Source organism: Mytilus trossulus, chromosome 7, assembly GCF_036588685.1.
Source record: "Mytilus trossulus isolate FHL-02 chromosome 7, PNRI_Mtr1.1.1.hap1, whole genome shotgun sequence".
Taxonomy (NCBI): domain Eukaryota; kingdom Metazoa; phylum Mollusca; class Bivalvia; order Mytilida; family Mytilidae; genus Mytilus; species Mytilus trossulus.
Genome location: NC_086379.1, coordinates 73,999,886 through 74,010,385, shown reverse-complemented (window position 1 = coordinate 74,010,385; position 10,500 = coordinate 73,999,886). Strand labels below are relative to the sequence as shown.

The 10,500-nt window shown below is 32.8% G+C and overlaps 1 protein-coding gene across 1 annotated transcript; it reads right to left on the bottom strand.

Annotated features, from left to right (window-relative positions):
- Positions 1-3,648: 3,648 nt before the first annotated feature.
- LOC134726665 (cholecystokinin receptor type A-like) lies at positions 3,649-10,286 on the bottom strand. The gene is made up of 2 exons (XM_063591076.1): positions 9,796-10,286; positions 3,649-4,342 (listed from the first exon to the last, which is right to left on the bottom strand). The coding sequence occupies exons 1-2, from the start codon at positions 10,284-10,286 to the stop codon at positions 3,649-3,651; spliced, it is 1,185 nt and encodes a 394-aa protein (XP_063447146.1).
- Positions 10,287-10,500: the final 214 nt, after the last annotated feature.

Genomic DNA, 10,500 nt, shown 5'->3' with positions numbered 1-10,500 from the left:
ATATATATAAATTTGAAAATAATCAAAATTTTAATATTAATGATTTATCAAATTGCACCCTTCAGATGTTTATAAATAAGACAAAAGACAAGATCGGCACCGAGTGTCTTTAGTGCTTTTTATTCTTTGTGTCTACCTCATGAGTCAAGTCCTTTCAACTGTTTTTTTTTTTTACCTCACCTGGCCTTAAAAGATGAGTGGGCTTTTCTTATCACTTTGCGTGCGTCGTCCGTCGTCGTCGTCATTGTTAAGTTTTTACATTACTTTTTCTAGAAAACCACCGAATAGAATGAAACAAAAAATTGCATTAATATCCTTATCAGTTGCTGACCAAGTGTTGTTATTTGGAGCTGATTCATCATCCAATATGGCCGCCAGCTTGGGAATTATGTTTAATATAGGACCCTATATACACAGCTACTTTTGCATAGGTACTATTTCTGTACTTAAAATGTGTAGTACTGGAAATTTACTTATAATATTTAGTACTATTTCTTTACTTTAAAATTATTGTAATATTTAGGTACTTGTATTTTCCAGTACTTGATTTTGTACTAAAAATATTGGTACCGTACAAAAATGATACCAACAATGATCACACACAGTATTCCATGAGATTTGAAAAAGACAAACGTTCAAAATGCTGAAAATGTAAGCGTGCAACCAAAGATTTGTAGTATTTAAATTTCAAGTACAAATCAAGTACTTTGAAATACAGGTACTTAAATATTACATTAATTCGTAAGTAACACAATAGTACTGAATATTTAAAGTAGATTTCCAGTACTACAGATGCGTGGTACATAAATAGTACCTATGGAAAAGTAGCTGTTGAGTATAAACATTCATTTTCATTTTGATTAGTTTGTTTTGTTTCCTATTCTGACATTGGTCTCGGACTTCTTTTAAACTGAGTTTTACTGTGCGTATTGCTGTGTGTTTGTTTTCAAGTCTACTTTGGCTAGAGGTATAAGGGGGGGGGGGAAGGGGGGTTGAGATGTATTAAAACATGTTTAACCTCCTCATTATTTTAGGAGCCTCTGGTCTATGTTGGTCTTATATATGATTATTAATTTTAGTTCATTTATATGCTATGGAGTTTAGTATGATGTCCATTATCACTGAACTAGTACACATTTTTGTTTAAGGGCCAGCTGTTCACGCCTCCGGATGCGGGACTTTCTCTCGCTATGTTGAAGACCCATTGGTGATCTCCTCGGATTTCAAATGTTTGGTTTTAGCGTTCCTGAAGAAAAGTGCTTCGGACGCATGTAATTATGAAACGTGTTGTTTCCAATTTTTTACATTTACTGCTTATTCTGTTTTTGGTGATATCGATTTGACGTCACTGGTGACTATGTACTTGTTCATCCCGTCATTTTGTTATTTAAGGAGTTACTGTTATTCGCGCGTAGCGTGTTATTTAACAGTGTGCACCATATTTTTTATGTAATTTCTTTTAAATTCCGTTTTAAACCGTAGAAAACCATGAAAAAACGTTGATGACACCACGTTCACATGACTAAAGTATGTCTATGGGCTGATAACAAAATAACGTCAGCCAATCAAAAGACGCGTTACATCCAAAATTAAATTATTTTTCTATGATAATGTTTGTATTCTTGCTTTTTATTTTTGTTAATGTGGTGTCTTGTCCAAATATTTATAAGAAAATGTTGTATGAGTGCCAATGAGACAACTCTCCTTCCAAGTCACAATTTGTAAAAGTAAACCATTATAGGTAAAAGTATTATCTTTTTGTGTTTCTTTGTAACAAATGAATTGGTTGTATTCGTATACATTCCGTCATTGTTATTGTTCTTAGATAATTGTTGTATTCTTGTCTTTCATTTTGGCTGATGTGCATTTTCTGTATGCCCTTTTATGTTTCTTTGATACATATGACGTGGCTATGTACTTATACATCCCGTTATTGTGCTATTGCATGTTTTGTTATTCTCGTCTTTCATTTTTTAAATTGTGCTTCGACCATATGCCTTTATGTGCTTCTTTGTTAAATATTTGTTTGTTTTTTATAATGATTAAGGTTGTAACACAATATTGACTGCTGTACCCATATTTTGGACATGTTTACCCATTATAACGCAATCAGAGATCAATATTTTAATTAGATTATGTCTGTTTGGTTTTTTTCGCACATAGTTGTTAACATACTGGAAATTGATGAGACTGTCATTCAAGTGAGAGGTTTATACAGCTATAAAATCAGGTTTTATCCGTCATTTTCTATATAAAAAGTATCTATGACTGTACCAAGTCAGGAACATGACAGTTGTTATCCATTTGTTTGATGTGTTTGAGCTTTTGATTTTGACATGTGATTTAGGACTTTTCGTTTTGAAATTTCTTCGGAGTTCAGTATTTTGGTGATCTTACTTTTAAGTTTAACATATAACACAGTTGGGAAATATTTAACCAAGGCCCATCTCCGGGTGTGTGATTTTCTCGCTGCGTTGAAGACACCTTGGTGGCCTTCGGATGTTATCTCCTTTTTTGGAAGAGTTGTTATCTCTTTGACATTTTCCTCATTTCCATTCTCAATTTTTACCATGTCTTATTTTGAAAAACCTTTGGATTCCTGTACCAAGTCAGTAATATGACAGTTCTTGTCCATTCGTTTTTGATGTGTTTTGTTATTTGATTTTGCAATGTGGTTATGGACTTTCCGAATTGATTTTTTTTGAGTTTTATTGTGATTTAACTTTTTTTTAAAAACCAAACATAGCATTAACGTGGTTAATATTAGTGGATGGTGGTTACTGTAAATTTTAGATCATTCTTCTGCTTTTGATTACTTACAGGGCATGTATTGAACCATATTTAGCCTCTATCAATTTTAGGGTATCTCTATATGTATGACGTTACTTGGCGTTGAGGTTTAAACTTATTCGGATGTGTTGCATTTCGTCGGGTTATGTAATGTATTTCGGTTGGTTCCTGTAATTAGTTAATACTTCAGTTTTATCATATATATCTTTTGTACAGTCATTTAATAAAATTTACTGTTTGCAATAGTATAAATTATTCTAAATAATAGGGATGTTCTGGTACCTAACAGAAAACCCTGGCCGTTTTTGGCATAACTTTTTTGAACTTTTGGTCCTCGATGCTGTTCAATTTTGTACTTGTTTCGGCTTTCAAACTTTTGTATCTGGGAGTTTCTAGTAAATCTTGTGTGGACAAAATGCACTTCTGGCGTATTAAAATTTTAAATGTGTTGCCTTTTGTAAGCTTTTATTCGTGTGTTTCTTTGTCAATTATGTTCCGTTGTGTCCACCTTAAAATATCCAACACTTGGATTCGTTGCTTATTTGGTCTGGTTTTAAATATTTTTGATTTTTTTTTCATTTATTATGTGCTTGATTGTAATGGCGTCTACTTGTGTCTACAAGTATGTTTTTCTTGTGTCTAATCCTAAGTTTCTATACTTAATTGTATCTCAACTTTTTTATTAAGTTTTTGTGTGTGATAATAGTCTTCAAATACATACTGATAAAGTACACTATAACGATGCATTGTATGTTAATAATAAGAAATTATTCAGAAAATACTAGCGTACGTAATATACAAGATTACGGCAATTTGATATGTATTATGCGTCTGCATATTCGTGTCAGAAAACACAAGTTAAAACCGACTATTCCCAGTTTGATTGCCTGTTTCGCAAATACGTCTTGGGTTAGATGGTGCAATTGTTTCCCTGCAGAACAACTTCGACAAATCTTGTCTAAAATTTTTGTTTAGGAATGTGTATATGATTGGATTCGCACAGCAATTACTATACCCGACTAACTTTAGAGCGGTTAACTTAACACGATAAGATTTATCTATGGCAACATACTCCGAATACAGTGCAAAGGTGAAAAACGGAAACCAAAGCAACGTGAAAGATAAGAACAGTAGCATCAGCATCCGAATTACGCGTCTCTTTTGTTTGATGATGAGACCATGGTTTCTTGGATTGGCCAGAATATCTCCGATGGGTTGATGAATCCAGAGCCGATAACCTATTCGACCGTACGTGAACGCCATGATGACGACAGGTATCAGATAACAACCGATGTATTGGATCAGTGAATAAAGCCGTTGTGCGTTAATTACAGGGTACGATGGGAATTCCTCCACACATATATATCGTATACCGTCAAAAAATAGTAAACCATTTATAGTTGAAATTGTTAGCCTGATTTGAAGCTTTTGGTATAAAAGATGTGGTATGACTATCAACGTTGATACAATCCAAACCGAAATTACGGCGATAATAGCGGTTTTCTGTCTGTGTCTCTGTTGAGAAATATTCGCTCGGCAAATGACGACATACCTACAAAATAATAAAAAGATTACCAAAATTTTAAGCTATAATGGTCAGTTAATATTTAAATTCCTGGCTCCACTATTTTATAATAACTTACTGGTTTTATACATTTGTGTACGTATATGATAAGCAGTAGCATGCCTTAACGTATGGTATATGTTTGTCTCTAAAAGACTTTTACATGTAACATTGGACTTCAAAACATTCAATAATTTAATAATTAGTCAAAATTAAAGACGTTACACCGTATTTTCTGCAATAGTAACCTGTTATTGTTTTTTGTTTTTTTTTATGTCACAAGTATCATTTTACTTATATGACAATAAAGAATTAATTTGAAATAATTTCGGAAAAAATCGTGATTGTTTTTCAAATTGTCATCTCATGTTTAATATACAGTTTCTCATTTTACTTTAGTAAGCAACAATACCTCATCCAAATTTTGATTGTAACACAGTATAACTGTTCAAATAATACTGTGAAGTTCCGCTTCAAAAGCTAGATAATTGATAGATAAACTTTATTCCAGAAAGATTTCACGGCATATTAACTTATCTTTATTAATTTTTGACACAAACATAAAATGAAAATTTAAACTAAATAAAATCTGGAGAAAAAAAAGCGTCTCTTGTTACGACACCTATGAATAACTTAACGGTTTGGTAAACATATCATATTAACTTATGATATGAAAATGGGAAGCATAGTCAATCTCAGTGATGCTATCAACGTATCGATGTTAATCTTGGGAAGACACGAAACTCAGATCCATTTGTTTTTGTTTGTTAACTTTACTACTTTATCGATAGAAACAATGTCTTAAGTAGGTGATATAATGCACTAAACTTGTTCAAAGGGTATCTACACGTCTCAATTTTCAAAATCGGTTATCTAAAAATACTACCATCGCTAACATTTTTAACAATAAAAATCGTGGTTACCCTTCTATCGAGAAGTGTCATGCCAAAAAATGACTTACATGTCCCCGTCTTTCCACCAACAATACGGTAAGGTCCACGTTTAATGGTCGCACATTTTCTTTAAATTTTGAAACTGATATTACTTGAAAAACAAACAGTATTATTTATTTACTCACATGAAACAAACCGGGATGTGGTATTCAGTACGTAGGTGAAACTGGAAGATATTTATCAAAACGCACTCAAGAACATCTGTATCGTTTTAAAAGACCTAATAAATTCAAAAGTATCATTTACCAACACCTTAAGAAGCACAACCATCCTTTTAAATATTTAGCAGTTCAACCTTTAGAAGTAGTAAATAAGCAGCCTGGTGAATCGCATTCAAAGTTTGTACGATCACGGAAAATAATTGAATTAAATTGGATTAAAAAATTACAGACAGTTTACCCTCTCGGTCTAAATGATAATATCATGGGAATTGGTAATATATCTAGAATCAATTCCGTTAACATTTTGGATATTGTTTCTAAAACTGTTCGTAAAAACCGTTCTCATGGTTGTAGAACAAATCGCAATCAAAGAAAATTTCGGGCCAATCATACCAATATTTCGGACCTAATTTCTATTTCAAAAAACAACGGCAGACATTATCTGTTAACAAAACTCTGTTCGTTACCGGTTAATAAGTTAAATAAAATTTTGGAGGATTGCAACACAATTTCATATAGCAGTCCTAAGTATGAAATTGTTCAAATTATTATGGCATATTGTTATTCTAAATTATTTCCCAAAATTGATCGCCCTGAAGATCATAAAAAACATTTTATTAAAATTAAGTATGTCAATAAAGGCTTTGATTTTGTAAATATTGCCGGTATATTTAACGACCATTCTGTTAAAGAACAAATTCCTGGATATTTTGACAATACTGAGCTACCTCTTATTTGTTATATTTACAAGAAATCTACCCGGAAATTTGTGTTTAATTATAGTCAATTGTGTAAAGATGTTAATATCAGTGAAAATACACCTACTTCATGTAATTGCAGTAATTCCGAATATATTTATGGACCCATTTCCCATGTTATAACAGGAGATCTTAACATCGTTCAAGACCGAGAGTTAAAATCATTTCTCAGTAAAGGACCTAAATATCGTCCCCCGTCAATTATTAATTGGAATGAGTGTCGTAATATCATCCACGACTCACTCCATACTTACTGTATGAAATGGATAAAACGGGAAAAAGCTGACAAAAAATCTTTGGACTCTTTTTTTAATTCAGTAATGAAGATAGTTGATATACGTATTCAACATTTTAAAGAACATTTTACTATTAACAATAACCACAATAAACCTATTTCTCGTATCAAACATAAACTAAAAGAACTAGCCAAGGAATTTGTTTTTGTCCCGGCCGATAAAGCTGCTAATAATATTATTATTGTTTGACGTAAATTTTACATCGAGGTTCTGAAAAAGGAAATCACCAATTCACCAACATTCCAACTGACTCCATTTTCAGAAAACGAAATCTGTAACAAACATAAACTTTTAGCCTCCGCTTTACAAGCAGAGCCAAATACAATGAAAGTTCCAACTATGTATTGGCTTCCGAAGCTACACAAAACCCCTTACAAATATAGATTTATTTCGTCTTCAAGTCATTGTTCAACTACTAAATTGTCTATTATTCTTACCAGCACACTTGGTACAATTAAAAACCTTATAATAAATTTTTCAAATAAGGCCTTCGAAAATAGTGGAATAAATTACTTTTGGAGTGTCAAGAACTCGTTGGAAGTACTTGATAAATTGCATGCTTATATTGGTGATTTTGAATCTGTTCAAAGTTTTGATTTTTCTACCCTGTATACTACATTGCCTCACATTCTCATTAAGAAAAAATTCACACACCTAATTAAATGGGCATTCAAAAAATCAGAATGTGAATATATATGTTCAAACTCTTTTAGGTCATTTTTTAGTAGCAATAAACAAAAAAACTATGTTAATTGGACATGCTTTGATACTATATATGCCCTTGAATTTTTACTAGATAACATTTTTGTTCGCTTTGGGGATTCCGTATATCGTCAGATTATCGGAATTCCAATGGGGACTAACTGTGCACCACTTATTGCGGACCTCTTTTTGTATTGTTACGAGTTACAATTTATGACAAAAATAAGCAAAGACCCTTCAAAACAACATCTGATAAACAAATTTAATAATACTTTTAGATATTTGGATGATATTTTGGCTCTCAATAATGACGACTTCAGTATGTATATTAATGAAATTTATCCTGGTGAACTCACTTTAAATAAAGCTAATACTAACAATGACCACTGCCCTTTCCTCGATCTTGATATCTATATCACTAACGGAAAGCTGAATACTAAAATTTATGATAAAAGGGATGATTTTTCATTTCCTATCGTTAATTATCCGTTTTTAGATGGTGACGTTCCCTTGTCACCATCTTACGGTGTTTATATATCTCAACTTGTACGATTCGCTCGTGTATGTAACAATGTTTTAGATTTTAACGAGAGAAATTTATGTATTACTGAAAAATTATTACACCAGGGTTTTCGATATCACAAACTAGTCAAAACATTTACTAAATTTTATCATCGGTATACAGACATCATTCGTAAATATAGCTCAACATGCAGACTTTTTATACGTTCAGGTATTTCACATCCAATTTTTTATGGAAATATTCTTTATAAAGCACAAAGGTGTCAGTATTCACCTCATAAACTTACAAACCCTTTGAATAGACTTATTAAGAAGGGATATAATTACGATACTGTTGTCAAGTCATTAAAGATTGCATATTTTGGCGTTAATATTGAGTCACTGATAAGGTCTTTGCGTCGGAACTAAACACATTTATTCTAAAAACAGTTGTTGGCATGACACGGGTTATGTTCTTCTCATATATGTTATGATGGTATGATACTAAACCCCTTACGGGAAGGATTGTGCCTGATGTTCATATGATGAAATCATAATCTTTCAGTCAGTTTAATTGAAGTCTGGAGCTGGCATGTCAGTTAACTGCTAGTAGTCTGTTGTTATTTATGTATTATTGTCATTTTGTTTATTTTCTTTGGTTACATCTTCTGACATCAGACTCGGACTTCTCTTGAACTGAATTTTAATGTGCGTATTGTTATGCTTTTACTTTTCTACACTGGTTAGAGGTATAGGGGGAGGGTTGAGATCTCACAAACATGTTTAACCCCGCCGCATTTTTGCGCCTGTCCCAAGTCAGGAGCCTCTGGCCTTTGTTAGTCTTGTATTATTTAAATTTTAGTTTCTTGTGTACAATTTGGAAATTAGTATGGCGTTCATTATCACTGAACTAGTATATATTTGTTTAGGGGCCAGCTGAAGGACGCCTCCGGGTGCGGGAATTTCTCGCTACATTGAAGACCTGTTGGTGACCTTCTGCTGTTGTGTTTTTTTATTTTGGTCGGGTTGTTGTCTCTTTGACACATTCCCCATTTCCATTCTCAATTTTATATCAAAATGATAACTTTCTGTTCTTTCTTTGAAACACTAAATCGTCATACATGGGATTGTTGTCTCATCGACCATACTAAAATTGAGATTAGAAATCAGGAATGAGTAAAAAAAAAAGTAAAATCACAAACATAGTAAACTCCGAAGAAAATTCAAAACGGAAAGTCCCTAAAGCTCAAACACACCAAACGAGTGGATAACAACTGTCATATTCCCGACTTGGTACATATATTTTCTTATGTATAAAATTGTGGATTAATCCTGGTTTAATAGTCAGTTAAACCTCTCACTTGTATGACAGTCGACAGAGACAACAACCCGACAAAAGAGTAAAAAAAGCCTCATCTTCTTATATTTATGTAAACTTTCCTAGAGGGTAACACGACTTCAAGTCTTTAGAAGTAAATAAAGGCATTCGTACTTTACCGCTGTTCGAAAGTCATAAATCGATCGAGACAAAAACATATCCGGGTAACATTCCAAACCGAGGGAAACAAATCAGCTATGAGTGGAAAAACACCGATACATCAGAAACATTGAATTGAACAAAAAAAAAAAAAAAAAAAAAACACACACACAGAAACTAACTATAAGATAACAACTGCCATTTTCCTGATTGGTACAGGACATATTAAGAAAAACATGGTGGGTTGAACCTGGTTAGCTAAACCTCGCACTTTTATGACAATGTCGAAAATTATAACATGTCACAATTAGATGACAGGAATACTTTACAAATATAAATGAAAGAACACCCAAGACAGATACATACACAAATAAACAATACAATAGTACATTTCGACATGCTAACCACAGAATAAAAAAGAACAATAAAACAACACAGGACAGCCCACAAAACAGCACAACAGAACCACGAACTGTCTTTTACACGACTGGGTCAACGTCACAAGAGTGACATCAAAGGTAAATTTCTTAAACATTGATACTGTTCAAGTATTGTCATCAAAACTAATGCAGTTATTTGTTTTGGTGACTTACCTGTCTATTGCAATAGCTAATAAAGTAAAGATGCTTGAAATAACAGTACATCCTTGTATATAATTAGTAAACTTGCACAAAGCTTCTCCTGTCTTACCACCCGTCATCCATTCATTAACCACGGTAAAGTATAGCTGAAACGGCATATTTAACGTAGCTATAAGTAAATCGCTAATGGCAAGGGACATTATGTAAATGTCCGTCACTGTTTTCAGTTTTCGACTTTTCACAGATACGGCGATTACCAAACTGTTTCCAACAACAGAAAAGAAAATTATCACAACAAAAAGGACAAAAAAGATGTCGGTCAGATATTTTGGATGAGGCTCTGGAAGTAAACGGTCTGCAGGAATAACAAAACTAACAACCTTTTCCTGTGCACCGGTTGTAGTTCTGTAACCAACCAGACTTGTTGCAGCACTATCATGTCGCAGGGTTGATAATGTAATATGTGAAATGGTTGGAGTAACTTGTAAATCATTAGACTGCATCTTAATATTTTCAAACTTGGATATCCAGCATAAACTGCTTTCCGAATGACAATCAAAAGACTAACCCAGAGAAGCTTATGAGTCAGTTCGGCAATGGTTAACAATTTTGAATTTTTATCAAAATAACAACAACATATTAAAAATAAACAATTTCATTAATAAAATGCTTTTATCGGGTTCCTATGCAACCAATAAAATATAGCTGTCGCTTTTA